Source organism: Protobothrops mucrosquamatus, unplaced genomic scaffold (genome assembly GCF_001527695.2).
Source record: "Protobothrops mucrosquamatus isolate PMUCROS unplaced genomic scaffold, P.Mucros_1.0 scaffold1, whole genome shotgun sequence".
NCBI lineage: Eukaryota > Metazoa > Chordata > Lepidosauria > Squamata > Viperidae > Protobothrops > Protobothrops mucrosquamatus.
This window is the reverse complement of record NW_015386388.1, coordinates 4,656,682-4,674,202: the sequence shown is the minus strand read 5'-3', so window position 1 is coordinate 4,674,202 and position 17,521 is coordinate 4,656,682. Positions and strand designations below refer to the sequence as shown.

General features: G+C 36.6%; 1 protein-coding gene across 1 annotated transcript; it reads left to right on the top strand.

Moving 5' to 3' along the window:
• Positions 1-5,560: 5,560 nt before the first annotated feature.
• LOC107303120 (keratin, type I cytoskeletal 20-like) lies at positions 5,561-16,046 on the top strand. Its single transcript, XM_015832316.1, has 8 exons — positions 5,561-5,746; positions 8,533-8,615; positions 10,655-10,811; positions 12,156-12,317; positions 12,964-13,089; positions 13,781-14,001; positions 14,563-14,606; positions 15,949-16,046. Exons 1-8 carry the CDS (start codon positions 5,576-5,578, stop codon positions 16,044-16,046), a joined length of 1,062 nt encoding a protein of 353 aa, XP_015687802.1. The 5' UTR covers positions 5,561-5,575.
• The last annotated feature ends 1,475 nt before the right edge of the window (positions 16,047-17,521 follow it).

The window sequence follows — 17,521 nt, the reverse complement described above, 5'->3', positions numbered from 1 at the left end:
GGAGAAAAGGTGGCGGAACTCAAACCTGGCCACGCCCTCATCAAACCCTAGGACCGCCCCTTTAGAGAACAGGAATGCAAGTAAAATTTGGGAGGGGCTATTTCCGGTGTGGGAGGGGCTATTTCCGGTGCGGCCGGCCCGGAAAAAGGTGCCGGAACGCGGTTCCGCCGCGTTCCGGCTGAAAAAAAGCCCTGAGTAGCCCCATTTCTCAAGGTAGGCTTTTATTAATTTTCTCCATTTTCAGAGAAGCAAAGAATGGAAATCAATAATAAAATCATATGATTAACATTTAGTTCTGCTATTTATTTATTTATTTGGCCGCCAAACTCCATTTTTAACTTTGGGTGGCAACAGGAAAAACAACAACAACTAGAACTAGACTAATACAAATATTCTACCACAAATACTCTGAAAAAGAAATACCAACACTGTCAAAACAAAGAAGGGGTCACTCAAGTTCCCTAACCCAAAGCTGTGGGAAGAGCCAGATTTTAAGGACTCATTTAAATAGGAGACAGCACATGAATATCTGAGGAGACATTATTCCAGAGGGCAGGGAATGCAATAGAAAAGGCCTACTTCTGAGGTGATGCTGTTTAGTCCATGGGACCTGGAGCATGACAATTCTACCCAGTCATACATTATAGGCAGAATGTACCAAAGGAGCATGAAAAATAAAGCGTACAAATAAAAAATATTTGCATTTGCAGAAGAAATTACCATTTTTTTTGCTGAAAAAAATGAACTGGTGAATGACTAAATTTAAAGGAGGAGGAGGAGGAGGAGGAGGAGGAGCTTTAACCACAACACACAGATGCTCAGGCACACTACGTATCTGCTTAATGCACTTGAAACTTCTTTTCATTTCATCTGCCATCAACATTTCAAATAAGTTTAAGTCAACTTCTGTACCAATTTTAAAATAGTGTTTTCCCCTTTAAATGGGCAATATCCAGTGGTGGGATTCAGCCAGTTCACACCAGTTCGGCAGAACCAGTAACTAATTTTTTGTTGCCCAGGCCCAGAATGGACTTCTGGAAGTGGCATCTACACAGAGAACTGGTTGTTCACATATTTGAATCCCACCACTGGCGATATCCCATGCGTAAATCCATTCATCATAGAGCACAATCAAATTTCTACAAACTACAATGAAATATTTTCTTGCCTGGGTGGGTGTGAAGTACAGAATCTTGGAAAATGCCATAGGATCTGCCTGCTATCTTTTATTAGTAAGTTTACTAAGGGAGGGTTTTTCTTTCTGAATCTTTTTTTCCCTGTGCTTTTTTTTTTTTATGGAACTAGCTGCTAATTATTCACGAACTCTTTCCACACCTTCTGTTTGTTTAGGGCTGACAATCTCTGCCCACAATCTCTCACACCATGGCATGTAAAAGCTTTCTTGACTTCCATTGGTGGCTTTGACAGGTGATCCATAAGGGATGGGAACAGCCTAGCACCTCTTGGCACATATGGACTATTGCAGGCACACCCTTCTTCTCCAGTCCTGGACATTTTCCTCAGATACTATTCTTCCCATCCTCCCCTCATGGAGAAAGAAGAAGAGCTGGGCCAGCTGCTAGTTCAGTTCTACCTGGATTTTCCATGGGCTATTAAGCAGCTGTTTAACAGTCTAGGGAGTTGATAATTAAAGCAGGAGAGGAGTTCCCAGTTTACATACACTTTTCCCAGCTTGCCAAATGACTGAGTGAACATTTAGCAGCTGGGGCCTGAGAGAGTTGACTCTCTGGCTTGAATGAGTACTTCTTGACAGGTCTCCTCTTTTGATGTAAATTGTAAAGCAGGGAAGAAGAGTTAGCCATCTTTCAAAACTTGGTATCTCCCCAAGCTGGTATCACTATTCTGACTGGCAGATTATTTCATTCTAGTAGGTGGCATTCAGAACACAAAAAGGCAGTAAAGCCCGAAAGTTTCACCACTCATTTTACTTAATATATTCTTCACATTCAGAATCAAGACAGCATCATGCAGCAACAAGCCAAAAGAGAACCAATGCTTAAAGATACAGATTGGCAATAATGACCACAAATTTGCTGCAAGTAAATTTTTCCACCAACCTGAAGATGGGGGACAGCACTTTAGTTCAGAATGGGGAAAGACCTGCATAAAACAGATTAGTGGAGATAAGATGCCACCGCTTGATATATGATCATTGTAAATCCCCATTGAAAATACATTTTGGTTCCTCTTTTAACACAGTACTTAGCAATGGCACGCAAATACAATCTCCCATTCTCTTCAATCTTAGTTAAATTAACAGACACAAATCAAAAGCTCAATGATTAATATTTAATGAGAATGTGTATGTGTCTTCTAGCTAGTCTTGACTCCTGGTGACCACCTGGATAAGTACAGGTAGTCCTCAACTTACGACCACAATTGAGCCCAAAATTTCTGTTGCTAAGTGAGATATTTGTCAAGTGAGTTTTGCCCCATTTTACGACCTTTCTTGCTACAGTTGCTAATTGAATCACCATAGTTGTTAAGTTAGTAACACAGTTGTTAAGTGAATTAGGCTTCCCCGTTGACTTTGTTGTCAGAAGGTCTCAAAAGGTGATCTCATTAGCCCAGGACAATGTCACCATCATAAATATGACTCAGTTACCAAGTGCCCAAATTTTGATCACATGAACTGTCATAAGTTTTTTCAGCCCACTGTAACTTCAAACAGTCACTAAATGAACTGTTGTAAGTCAAGGACTACCTGTAGAAGGGATGAAATCCAACTTCTGCTCTCCAGACAATACTTCACATTTTCCTTTCAGCTCTTTTTAAGAGTGGACTTCAGTGCCTAGAATTCCTCAGCCAGCATGTTTTATGATATGTGGACAGCATGTCAGATGGGGAATTCTGAGAATTGTTCATATTTTTTACAGTTGCTGAGGTTGAGAAATACTGCCCTAGACTATGAGAGAGAGGGAAGAGAAAATAGCAGGCAGACTAGCAAGATTCTGTTACTATAGCCTGTGTCAATAAAGTATAGTTCTAGCCTTCCTGTGTGTCAGTTTCGTGGTCTGTCCCTACCTTATAACAATCAATCAATCTCAAGTCTGGCAGTGGCCATAAAGAAAAGCAAAGAAAGGGAGTATTTAACAATAACAGTAGCACTTAGACTTCTATACCACTCCACAGTTCTTTACAAAACTCTCTAAGAGGTTTATAGAGTTTGGGTACTCATTTTACCAACCTCGAAAGGATGGGAGGCTGAGTCAATCTTGAGCAGGTCAGGATTGAACTCCTGGCAGTAGTAGGCAGAGTCAGCTTGCAATACTGCATTCTAACCACTGCACCATCATGCTTTGAACAATTGCATCCAAAAGCAATTTTTCAATAGAACAAGAATTCCCTGATTTTGACTAATCCCTCTTTTCCCACTGCAGTTGTTCTGGGAACTGAAGAATTTTATGGAACACTGTAGATGTTCCATAAAATTCTCAGAACCACTGAACTATATCTTTCAAAGAACCTGGAGTACTGGGGAACTACCAGAGGACTGGAAAAGAGCTGATGTAGCTCCCGTCTTCAAAAAAGGGAAAAAATAGATCCAGGAAACAACAGACCTATCAGCCTGACCTCAATATCTGAGAAGATTCTGGAAAAGATAATCAAGTAATGAATCAATGAACACCTAGGGGCAAACAAAGTCATTACCAAAAGCCAACATGGGTTTGTCAAAAACAGATCATGCCAGACAAATCTTATTGCATTCTTTGACCAGGTGACAAAATTAGTGGACCAGAGGAATGCTGTGGATATAATTTACTTGGACTTCAGTAAGGCATTTGATAAAGTAGACCACAACCTACTACTTGATAAGATAGAAAAATGTGGGTTAGACAGCATCACCACCAGATGGATTCGTAGCTGGCTGACTGGCCATACTGAGCATATGGTCCTCAATGGAACTGCATTTACATGGAGGGAAGTGTGTAGTGGGGTGCCCCAGTGCTCTGTTCTGGGCCCAGTGCTCTTCAACATCTTCATCAATTATTTGGATGAGGGGATAGATGGGGAACTCATCAAATTTGCAGACAACACCAAGCTGGCAGGAATAGCCAACACTCCAGAAGATAGGCTTAAGATACAGAAGGATCTTGACAGACTTGAACACTGGGCGCTATTTAACAAAATGAAATTCAATGGTGAAACAAGTAAGGTTCTACATTTAGGCAAGAAAAACCAAATGCACAGATATAGGATAGGTGGTACCTTGCTCAATAGTAGTAACTATGAGAGGGATCTTGGAGTCCTAGTGGGACAATCAGTTAAATATGAGCCAGCAGTGTTCTGCAGTTGCCAAAAAAGCCAACACAGTGCTAGGCTGCATTAACAGAGGGATGGAATCAAGATCACGTGAAGTGTTAATATCACTTTACAATGCCTTGGTAAGTCCACATTTGGAATACTGCATTCAGTTTTGATCACCACGATATAAAAAAGATATTGAGACTCTAGAAAGAGTACAGAGAAGAGCAACAAAGATGATCAGGGGACTGGAGGCTAAAACATATAAGGAACGGTTGCTGGAACTGGATATGTCTAGTTTAATGAAGAGAAGGACTAGGGGTGACATGGCAATACTTTTTAAATATTTTCTAGGAACTGGGAGAAATTTATATTAGTTACCATATTTACTCATTTTTGTTCATTTTCCCTATATACAGTAAATGTGAATAGATTGGTAATACTGTACCAAATTGGATTAATTATGGAGCTTTTCAATGATCCACAAATTTTCATCCTCATGAAAAGTGTATTTTGCCCAACTTACCTTTCTTCTACTTACTGACAATTGCCTTACATCCAATAAGATGGATTCACTACTACGGAAGATTCGGAAGATTCATTACTTCTACTCCTATGGATGTTATGTGAAAATTAAGGATGGAGCTAGGCAGGAATTCAAGGCAAACTTTATTTAAATAGAGATATGAGTATAAACTTTAGCCTTCCTATTGACATTTTCCTTAGTTTGTCCTGAGGGAGAGATCCCATTACACAAATTATGGCAGGCTGGATGGCCAAATACTGTACAGTGAAATAATCACAAAGAAATACTGATCTTCTCTGGACTTTGGACTGAAGCACAAAGGTTGATTTAATGTGTCTTTTATTGCCAAGCCACAGGATGGAATAAAGTAGTAACAGTGCCAATTTCCCCTAATTGTTATCAAAAAAGGCGGAGTTCAGCCCTGTCAACCCTCCCTTTTACACCCAAATAAAAAGGTCCAAAACTGCCCTATGCAACATTTTCTCCTGCAAAAGTGCTTTAGATATTTTGTTCTTTAAATATATATACATACTACCAATGGCTCGATCTGGCAATGTCAACTTAAAAAATGTCTTTTTCGAAAGCAGTGGATCATCTATTCCCAGTTCTATCTCTAGATTATCATCCATAAAAAAATACCGAACACCCAGTGTCCATGGAGGAGCTGGTGGCTCTGGCACCCGAATTTCCTTTGGCAGTAGCTACAGCAATGCCCTTAGCAGTAATTTGTTACGCAGCAGTTCCATAAATGAGCTGCTGCTTACAAGCAATGAAAAAACTACCATGCAGAATTTGAATGACCGTTTGGCCGCATACCTGGAAAAGGTGCGCTCCTTAGAAACTTCAAACTCTGTTTTTGAAAAGCAGATCCGGGAGTGGTATGAAAAGAGTTCCCCTATTACTAAGCAAGACTATAGTGCCTACTTTAAAGTAATCAGAGAACTTCAAGATAAGGTAAGATTCTCTTTCATATCTGAATAGTTTACTGCATGAGGCAGTTAAGAGTAGACAATGTATTGTTTCTAAAGGGAACTTATGTTGAAGCCTGATCGAGGATATGTCATGGTTACATCATCAATAAAATCATTTTCTGCTAACAAAAAGTTGCAGAATGTTTATGAAGGTATTATAAGTGCCTTTTTGTAACTGAATACTGTAAGGTTGTCAGATGCCTACCAATTGTGCAGGAAAAAGAAAAAGTGGGGTAGAGGCTCTAGCACACTAATTGTTGCATGTCTAGTTACCCTAGGGCTAGTATGGCAAGTATCAAACTTTTTATTTTCTAATTATCTTGCATTATAGCCATCTTACATTCTTTCCAAAGATGTTGAACTACTGAAAGGTGGGTGAGGGTATTTACCAGGTTAGCAACCATTCCATTCTTGGTTGCTATCTATCAACCTTGACATATAACCATTTCCCATGCTTGCTTGCTTTGTGGTCCATGCAGACATTATTTCCAGACTATTGGATTTTTTTCAGTGTTACCTTTTCTTCAAATGGCAATTAAAACAAATGTGCAGTGCCAACCAATCAGTGGGTTGGCAAGAACATTCTTGGAGAGATGCTGTAATTTTTTTTCCCAATGAGAAAATATTGATATGAAAAAATGAAATAATTAACAATAATTAAAATGTATTAGGATAACAAAAAATAATGCCAGGAACTCATAGTAAGTGTCACTTGTTTATTCAACAGGCAATAATAAATATTCCATTATAATAAAATAAGAGTGAAACTAGTATTACAATGCTAGTTACTAGCTGCAATTAAACTCTGCAAAACATTTATTTATTTAATTTTTACTTAAAAGTCCAAGTGATGAGAAATGCCTTATGTGTGAGATTTTTAATTAATTCGTTATACTTTTCTTGTAACCATTCTGCAGCTATTCTAATCTCTTTCATGACATTATATTCAAATCATCATCGTTTCAGCCATTGTCTATCCACTGCAGGATGAAGGTTGCTTCCGCATGTTTTCAACCAATATAGTCCTGAGCTTTCTTTTGCCAATTGGGCCTGCAAAACTTGCTGATGTTGTTGATCCATCTTGTTTTAGGTCTCTTTTGTGGACTCTTTTTATCAAGTGGGATCCATTCTATGACTGCCTTGGTCCACCTGCCATCAGTTCTTCTTGCTATGTGACCAGCCCATTTCCTTTTCCATTCTTTTACTCTCTTGATGATATCATATGCTTTCGTTTGTTCTCTAATCCATGTACAGGTCTTTCTATCTGGTTGTAATGACAAGCATGTATCTTTCCATGGCTTTTTGCACCACTCGTAGTTTTTCACTGGCATAGGTTAGAGCAGGTAGCACACACCGATCGAAAACTTTTCTCTTCAGGCATAGGGGGAAGTTGTTCTTGAAAATTATGTTTAGCTTGCCAAACGCCTGCCAATCACATTTAATATGCCATTCAATTTCTTTTATTGTATCACCTTTCATTGAGATCCATTGACCAAGGTCTACATAGTGGTCTATTACATCTAGTTCTTTTTCAGATATAATTTTTTTTCTTTCTTTGGTGAATTTATTAAACATAAACTAACTCTTTTTCAGGTTTATTTTTAAGCCAAATGGTTCTCCTGCTTTGGCAGGTCTTTGTATCTCTTAGTAAATCTATTGTAGGTCATTATCTGGGTGGTACTATTTACTCAAGTAATGGGAGAGGCAATCTATATGTTACTACAGTTTCTATAGCCTTGATAATCTTATCACTATTTGGAAAAACTAACTGAAATAAAAATCTGATTTGATCTTTAGCATAGGCACTCTTGCCCTTCTTTCAGCAAGGAATTCCTGTACAGATGTTAAGACAGAGAGAGTCAAATTTATTTTAAATCTGCAGTTTAATCACCTGCAGATTGAAAGATGTTTGAAATGAGAAAGAGGTAGTGAACTAGAATAGACCTGTTGATTCAGTAGAAAGTTTCTAAAAAGTACAGAAAAGATTTATTGCCAGAAAATAGGACAGGTAAAGCTGAAGCCTAAGCTGGGAGAACCAATCATCCAGCAGACTTTTTATCTTTTTGTTAGATTCTCCTGTTTTATATAAATATTTTATAATATGGGTTACAAATTGCTTTGAGATTTTACAGTACTCAAATACTTATTCTTGTGATGATGGATGGATAGATGGATAGAAGTTCCATTCTCAGAGATGATCCATGACATTTTGCTAACACGAGGATGGCTAGATAGGGAATAACTAGTGCTGCATACTACCATAAATTTCTCAACTCCTGATTTACAGCTAATCAGAGTGGAATGGATTATATAGGAGGGCATCCCAAATAAACATAATTTAAGAAATATTTCTTTCATTGACTGTAAAATATGTGGGTACTACCGAAGGCTTTGCTTCGATGATGATTTTTATTTTATATATAGGCAACAACTATTATAGCTTTGTGTCTCTTAAGCTAAAGCCTTCAAGTGCAGTGGAAAATATATTCCATTACCAATATATATGGAATTAATAGCCAAGTAATAGTTCATCTTCAGGAGAATGATATTTAAGGAAACTTCTAAATATTTCCAAATGAGTGCCCAAATACGCAACCTGAAAAGGAAACTTTTTTAGATAAAGCTTGAAAACCAGTTGAAAAAGTGGCTTTCTTGAATACTTATAGTATTCAAGTTTTTTTTTCAAAATATTAAGCTTCTAGTTAATTATCCTATGGACCCAAACCAAAAGAATAATGCCTTGCTTTCTTATATTTTATTCTTTCTCAGATTACCGAAGCCCGAGAAGATAACACCAGGATCATACTGCAAATTGACAATTCCAAGTTGGCTGCTGATGATTTCAGAGTAAAGTATGTATTCTAAAAATATAGAAAGAAATCAACATCTTCAGGATGATTTAATTACCAAATATTTTCAGAGGGAAGGAAGGTATGTTTAATATAAAAACTTTAAACAATGTGCCACTGAAAGAATGATGGATTTTAATCATAGTGAATTATGCTGATATCCCAACACTATTTTCTTCTCAATCCAACAACAACCAGTGAGTTTTAGTGTGTATAATCTGCTGAACCATCAATGCCAATATTGGTAGTAGCATAATGAAATGACCAACAAAAGGACAAGATGGCCTTGACCTTATTGGTCATTTTGTGCTACCAGGGGCATATCTATTCTATTTACTATTTACCCCTCTCTTTTTTTTCTAGGAGAGAAAGAGTAGGGCATACAGCTGCCACTGTATCTGGCAATGTTCCAAACATGCAGTAAAGCTGGAGTGTAATTTTAGAGAGAACTATTTCTCCCACTTTATCAGGCAGTTCTTCCCCCCCCCCCCGCCCCCCAGATCCTCAGCTGTCTAGCAGGCTTCTACTAACAATAGGTTACCTGTGCTCAAAATAAGGTTTTCAAATAGCTGGTCCATAGTTTCCAGAAAACGGCAGGTTTGAAAGAGCCAGGCTTTCCCAATTTTCCACGAACTCCAGTAACTAAGTGAGGTGTGGGTAGACAAGGGTTTTGACAGATGGCTAAACTTACAGGTTTAGCCATCTGATGAAATCATCTTTCAATCACAGTAGGAATAGGGTCAATAGGCAATGTCCTACTAGTTGGTAATATTTATAAGATAAAGGGTAACAAAGCCCAAAGGTTTAAACCAGTGGGGTTTTTTTCAAACTTGGTAATTTTAAGATGTATGAACTTCAATCTCTAGAATCCCCCAGAAGCATACTGGCTGGGAAATTGAAGAACATACATTTTAAATTGCCAGTTACCAATTGATACTAACTGGTACCAAATAAACCAATTACTTTGTTTAATAAGTGCAGTACAATACAAATTGGGTCATCATCATTCAGCAGAATGTCAGAATAGACAGGATAAGAAGCAACAGCGGAAGTATCAGATTGTAGTCAGTATAATTTTCTGCCTCTTCAAGTAAGTCATGGGAAAAGAGCCTTCAGTGAGTAGTGTGGAAGGATAAAGTATCCCAAGCCAATCAGTTTATTCTTTTTCAGATCCAAATCATGTCCTTCTAGTATGACTTCAAAATAAAAGTAGTTTTGCAAGCTTTGCTATTTCTGCCCAAAATGTGCCATAGTGTATTCTCAGAATTTTTGTCCCTGTATCTCCTATGTTAAGAGATGCCACAAAATTTGACTTCTAGACTTTTTTAAATGTATCTGAAATGTTGAAGAGTTGATGTGCTTAAAGAGCAATCTAAAGAAAACACATTATAACAGATTTGACCAATACTGCCTTTCAGCAGACTACATCTAGATATTTCCAAGGGAGTAGTCCAAGGTTAAAAAAAAATATGCTTCTGGGTTGGGGTTTTTTTTTTCCTTTCTTTTTCTTTTCTTTTTTTCTTTTTTGTATTTTGCTCAAAATAGCTTTGGGAAAAAACCTACAAAGCATTCAAAATTGAATTCACACTGAAATAAAGCTTTCTTTAAACAGATTAAATTACACCATAAGTAAAACATCTACAGGGTTGATCAACAACATCACAATGGCAGGTGAGAGTATGTGATTGTTGTTTAAAGGAACAGGGCTTTAACCACCCAGTCACACCCTCCATTTTAATGTTATTGACTGCTGTTGCTGCTGAAGCCCATGACCAAAACTTAGTAACAATTCCAACAATGTATTTGTGACGCCTTAATACTTAGAAAATGATTACAAGATTAAACAGTCTTGTAAAAAGAGTTTCTCTTTAGAAAGTAACAATTGTTTGGGAGGATCTACTCCAAAGACATCAGAAAGCAGAATTTGAAATTAAACTATTATTAAGAAGCTGATCATATGTAAAACTAAAATGGAAGTAGTGAAGAAATGGATTATTTTGCAATAATCCTAACTTGTTACATATTTTTCTAAAAATAAATAGATATGAAACTGAGTTGGGCCTGCGACTAAGTGTGGAATATGACATCACAGGATTACAGGGACTAATTGATGACCTCACACTAGTTAGGACTGATTTGGAGCAACAGATTGAAAGTCTAAAAGAAGAATTGGCTTACCTCAGGAAACAACATGATGAGGTAAGAAAACATCACCAACTGAATCAAAGACTTATGAATGTTCCTCCTACAGCACGGGTATCAAACTCGCTGCGTCACGTAACATGTTGCGATGTGTTGCATTGCCGGAGCTGGGGTGGCCGCGGCCTCCACACGATCCAATCAGCCCGCGGGCCGGCAGTTTGACACCCCTGTTCTACAGTTTGTTTTTACAAACTATTGATCTATAGAAGCTACAGATTTCTTTGTTTTAACACATATGGTAGAATTAAGCCAGGAAAACACACACACAAAGAGAGAGAGAACTATATTAGTCAGAATCACCACAGAACACCATTTTGTGCATGAGGACTTTCAGATGTGACTGCAGAAATCCAGATAATTAAATCAAGATGAGAGCAGAAGGAAATAAATACTCTAACTTTTTACTATGAGCTAATTATTATCTAGCAGCCCAGAATAGTTTAATATATTGGGCTATATGGCCCAGTGAATGAAGAAGTGAATTAGACTATATAGCCTAGTGAATGAAGAAGGGTTATAGAATTAATAGCTTTTGTAGGCCACAGGAAAAATATTGGGAAAAACAACAGTATTTAGCCATCAGAAGTGATATTGTCTCACAATCATGGGGTATTTATTGACTGAGACCTACAGTAGGTGACCTTTGGCTTTCCTCAGCTAGCTATTCATGGAATAACTCTGAATGTACTAACTCTACATTTCAAAGCCTTGCCTCATGGCTCTTTTCATGGTTCTTTATCTTGGACTGAACATATTTTCAAACAAAGCACATACAGGATTGAAAGCCATTCCAAAAAAGCACTGCTCTCTGTAAACTAGGATATTTTGTAACAGTGATCAACCCAGTGGTAGGATTCAGCTGGTTCCCACCACTTTGGCAGAACCAGTAGCTAATTTTTTCTTGCCCAGGCCCAGAATGGACTTCCAGAAGCGGCATCCACACAGAGAACCGGTTGTTCACATATTTGAATCCCACCACTGGATTAACCTCCTTGTGTTTCTGAGACATCTTCAGTTCTCATCTTTCCCAGATAGCATAAGCAATGACCCATGACGGACAAGTTAAAGTTTCTGGAAATCAGCAGGTTCTATAATCTGCTTTACATCTGCAATTCAATTACGGTTCTAATGTTTCTTTGTAATTTCATAATTTCTTTTAAACTGGCTATTGAGAGTTAGAAAGAATCTATTTCAATCCCAGTTTCTTTAGGAATTCTATGTGATGGTAGGATTGCTACTTAGCTAATAAGCCAAATTTATAGCTCAAGATACTTTAATGATAAGAATACATTTTTTGAATTGGCAATAGATTTAATTAATCATTTTTGTAAACAATTATAGGAAACAGCAAGATTACGTGGACAGCTGAGTGGGAATGTTTCTGTGGAGGTAGATGCTGCTCCAGGCATTGATCTAGCCCAAATGATGGAAAACATGCGTCAGCAATATGAAATCCTGGCTGAAAAGAACCGTCAAGAGGCTAAGGATCGGTTTGATAAACTGGTGATGCTTGTATATTTAATACTTTACAAACTACAGAAACTTTATTACAGTTTTGTTTGTGTTTCTTCCTGCAACTCATCTGTAAAACAAGCTATTAATTGTTCACAAACTGGAAATTCAAGCTAAATTTCCCTGAAGCCTTATTAAGCACATTGGCCCCATGTAGAAAAATGCAGAGAGACTTCTTTATTTGGATCAACACATTTGAAATTCAAATACTTTTTAAAAATTTATGCAGCATTTTTCTTCAGATTTAAGGAATGGGTGGAAGAGGAAAAGTATGCCTGTGAACATAGTATTTGTTTGTATCCATAGATATATTTTAGAATAAGGTTAGAATGATGATGTTGGAACTAAGGCATTTAAAATACTGAGTGTTATGAATTCTGATATAAACTAACCTGATCTAATTCTAAAATACCCTTTTCAGTTCTTATAATCAGGTAGTAGTAGCAGCTGTGGTATTTATTATTTTTGTATTCCCTTAACTGTGCAGATATTAACAAGATACACTTAGGATTTATCAGAAGCATCTCTCTATATCAATGGAAATATTTTAAACCTCTAATTAATCATCTAATATCTGCACACTGTACCATTTGCCTTTTATTCACTGAATGTTTTAAAAGTTTTCTTTGCACTTCAGATTGAACAATTGAATGAGGAAGTCACCACAACTACCTATCAACTTGAAACACACAGAAGTGAGATTACAGACCGGAGGAATACACTCCAAAGTCTGGAGATTGAACTCCGATCTCAATTAAGCTGGGTAAAGTCCGATAATTAAAATACATAAAGTTGCTGATCCTTTACCTCTGAATTTAATGTAATGTGTAATTTTTAAAAATTTCTCCCCAGCTATTTAATTATAATTTTTATATTTACGCAATGGCAATTTTTGGAAAGCATAGAACCACTGGAAAGTCCATAAATTATGTTCCCCTTGTATTAAAAATATATTTGATTCATCATGTAATAATGTAGGGACCACCACTGATTTCTAAAGTTTCCTCCAATAATAGGTTCCCCAATGTTTACTTCATTTGAAGTTAGTTGGTAAAATAGCAAGCAAGTTGAAACTTTTATTATTCAGAAATAGTTTCAGAAAATCAGGGATTATACACTAAGTAATATGTGATAGTGATAGGAAATATGAAATATAAACAAACAAACAAATTTGATCAGGTTTAGCTATATACTGATTTTAATAAGATTAAATAAAGCCTTTGAGACTGAGGGTAAGGCTTCTTATATTGATCAAAGAAACAAGAGTCTCACTCTTTTACAACTTTTATCAAAACTAATAGCATTGTTAAATCATGAGCATGTACAGTTGCTGAGCAGGTAGAGAGAAGCAAATTTTAATGAAAATTTTCACAAATTGACACCCTTCACTCTGGAGGCCAAATTCTAGTTAGTGCCAGTACCTGTCCCACTATATATCTGATTTATTCCTCTAGAAAACTGAACGAGAGAATGCACTGGCAGAAATTGAAGCTCATTACAGAACTATATTGACTCAAATTCAAATGGCCATTGGAAACATCGAGGCCCAACTAATGCAGCTGCGGAGTGACATGGAGCAACAGAGTATGGAATACAGCATCCTCTTGGACATTAAAGTCAAACTAGAAGCAGAGATTTCCACTTATCGTCGTCTCCTGGAAGGGGAGGATTGGAGGTAAATAATTCAGATCAGAGAAACATAGCTGGGAAAGTTAGCAGAAAACCGTTACCTAGTGAAAAGGATGCTATAAACAAAATGGGTAAAACTGGTTTTACAAACCAATATACAATTTGCTAGAAAATGATGCTAGGTAATTTTGGGGGTGGGGGTGGGGGAGTCACATTTTTCTGATGACTGAAGAAACTCATATAGCTCATCTCCAAAACAAATATTGTGCATTTTGATTTGTTGAAAGACATTTGCTCTGTCCAAAGTCACAGGCCCGTGTTTCTCAACCTGTGGAATTCTGAGAGTTCACGTCCATGTATCTTCAAGTTGCCAAGGTTGAGAAATTGTCCTAGGCAAATGGAAATGAAGAACTAGGACTTAACAAATACTATGTCATTTAATTCCTTTAAATGGCCATTGCTGAATCAATGCCCATTTGAGCCATGCTGTAAGGCTCAGACATTTTGGGAGCTGTAATCCAAGATATCCGAACAGCACCTTAAAGGGTTTGTAAAGGCTACCTTAAAATGAAACCAGGAGACTGACAATACACTTTTTTTTTAACAGAATGATTGCTTCAGATTTAGAGACGAGCAAAGAAGCTGAAAAAGGTAAGGGCATGTTCCCAACCCTTTCCTCACTGAAGGATTCACCACTTTTGTGTTTTTTCCATTGAAGATACTATTTATTATTATTATTATTATTATTATTATTATTATTATTAAATTTTTATTTTTTATTTTTCTCTTTATAAAAAACAAAATACAAAGTACATTTTTCTTTTTTCTTAACACTTAATTACTTCTCATACTTTTTTATTCCTCAATTCTAACCAATTGTAATACCTGTCCCATATCTCATAAAATTCTGTAACTTCCTTGTCTTTTATTTCTAGAGTAAGTTTGTACATCTCAGCACATTCTAGTAGAAGATACTATTTCACTGGAAGGAATAATACTCTTTTATGGTGTGCCTGATCTATGAAAAAATGTAGCATAAAGCCTAAAATACTATCATACTAAGGATAAAAAAAAAACATCAATCTGTTTATGTGACCAGTCAAATCGTCTGAGCACTGAAATGTGGAGGCATCAAAGTGACATTAGATCATTCTTCTCTTGATAAGAAATGGAGCATACATACGTAGCTTCCAGGAAGCTATAATGTAAATTTTAAAATATGTGTATGTCAATTCCAAGATTCCCCAGTTGGGGTGCTGGCTGGGAAATTCTGGGAATTGAAGTCCATACATTTTACAGTTGCTAAGATTGAGAAACACTATTCTAGAGGTAGGCTATTCAGGCTGATATTTATCTATCTCATTTATATAGCTTCTCATCTCATAAACAAGTGTACATCAAAACTAATTTTGGCATCTTCCTGGGAAACAGATCTCTGCAGTAGAAAAGCTTTTTTTTTCAATTCTCCACATTAAAAAAAATTGGGGAGGAAAAAAAGGGATTTGTAGCTCAGGGTTGAACTGGGTTAAATAGGGCTGAACAAAGACAGGCACAATTTCCATTCCTGGAAGCCCTGGACGTCCATGCTGACCTTGTAATCCAGAAACCCTCTTTTGGCTCATCAAGTTATAAGGCTAGGAAGCAGGTTTCCCTTCTGGAGAAATGACCATGTCCAACCCCCAAGTTACCAGGTCCCTTTTGGGGCTCACCTCTCTGCTTGGAATTCCTTTCTCTGCCCTTGATCCCTTTGAATCTCAATCTTTATAGCTCTAAATAGATTTAATAGATTTATATTTACATCTGTATTTAGCCATGAAAATTGTTGTTCAAGAGGCTCAGCTTTCATTTCCATTATATTCCAATCATAATATGATGTGACATTAACAGAAATCTTCAGAAGAACAAGTTAAAAAATATGCTATATTAGTCATACCAGCAGTGATGTCATATTATTGCTTGTTGAATGACATAGTTTTTCTATCCTTATTTCCAGAAAAGAATAAAACTCTGAGGATCAAGACTGTGGTCGAAGAGATGGTGGATGGAAAAGTAGTATCCTCCCATGTTGATGAAAGAGAAGAGAAGATGTAGAGTCAGCCATGAAATAAATGGCATGTTATGTTTGTAATGACAAAAAGAAAGAAAGAAAAAATGATTTTAAAAATTGTCTTCCTGAAAGAGAAGAAAATTCTTTGCTGTCACTTTAAAGTTATCATTCCCAATCCACTATTTTTCTAATTTCTACCATAAGTGGAGGGCAAAAAAGGTTGATTTAGAAAGAGAAATCTGCTCTAAAAAATGATTTCAAGCATGTTAATTTCTTATTTTCTAATTCAGTTAAAAGAACAGAAAGCTCTTTGTTTCTTCGTTAGTTGCATATTTGGGCACTTGTGTTAAAACCATTTGCCTCACTGAATGATGTCCTCAATGTTTCCCTTGTGGCAAGGGATGGGCAGAAGTTTGGATCCATGAACTGCCCCAGATATTGGGCAAACCCTCTCAGGCGTGCCCTTGAGCATGCCTAGCCCTGTCATGCACTGCACTTAGCCACACATCCAATCCATGTCACTCCACACACATTGCTTTCTCCTTAGTTTCAAAAGTTAAATATGACAAAAGGGAAGTTATGACATTTATCTTCCCAGCAAAGAAATAGTTTGCTATTACTATATTCTTACTGCTATAAATTCACTGGCTCCATGCCCCACCGTGGCTAAGGCTGGTTTCAAAGGGAAAATGGAAGATTTCACCTCACTATTCAAAAAGAGCTTCTGGGAGCTACAGGCAGTCCATGGGCTGCAAATGGACCAGTCCTGTCTGAGGAAAAACATGGGTTGAGTGGTGGTAGAATTCTGTTAATTAATCACTCATGATTTATGTTTTCTTAATTTTTATGGAAATTTAGCGAAACTAATCAAAAGTTTGAATCTTCAAACTCAGATTTATTAATCAAAATAAGTTGCACCATAAAACTGTTTCCAATCCAATTGCTTAATCAGTCATTTAATTTAAAACTGTTATTCCTAAATCCTTGGTACTAAATAGATTATGGATTCTTTCTTAAAGTTAAATAAGAAAAAAGGACTATTTTTAAAACACGATTCTGTCTTTTTCTGTAAATGATGTAACCTTAGAAGCTTTTTGTTTGACCCTTTCTTCTTTCTACAATATATGATATTAAATTCTACAATGAAAACAAACATGTTTCAAAGTAGAATGATTATATTTTAATTTTAAAAAATGTGTAAATTGGAGAAACATACATTTATTTCATTAGCAAATTAGAAGTCTGTTTACTTTGTGGGGACAGAGGAGATATATGCATAAGAATGTTAGGCCAATAAATATATTGGAAGTTAATAAATAGGGCTGTTTTTTAAATAGAAAAGCAATTATGAATTACAAAAAGCACAATTTGCAAACATGATCTGTAGAAATCTTCTTTCTTTTTAATTAAAGAAATGTTAAGTATGATGGAATCTTAAAATATTGATTTGACTTATTAGCTATATACTGACTGGTTTGGTAGATCATATTATCCTTGACTTAATATTTATATAAATACT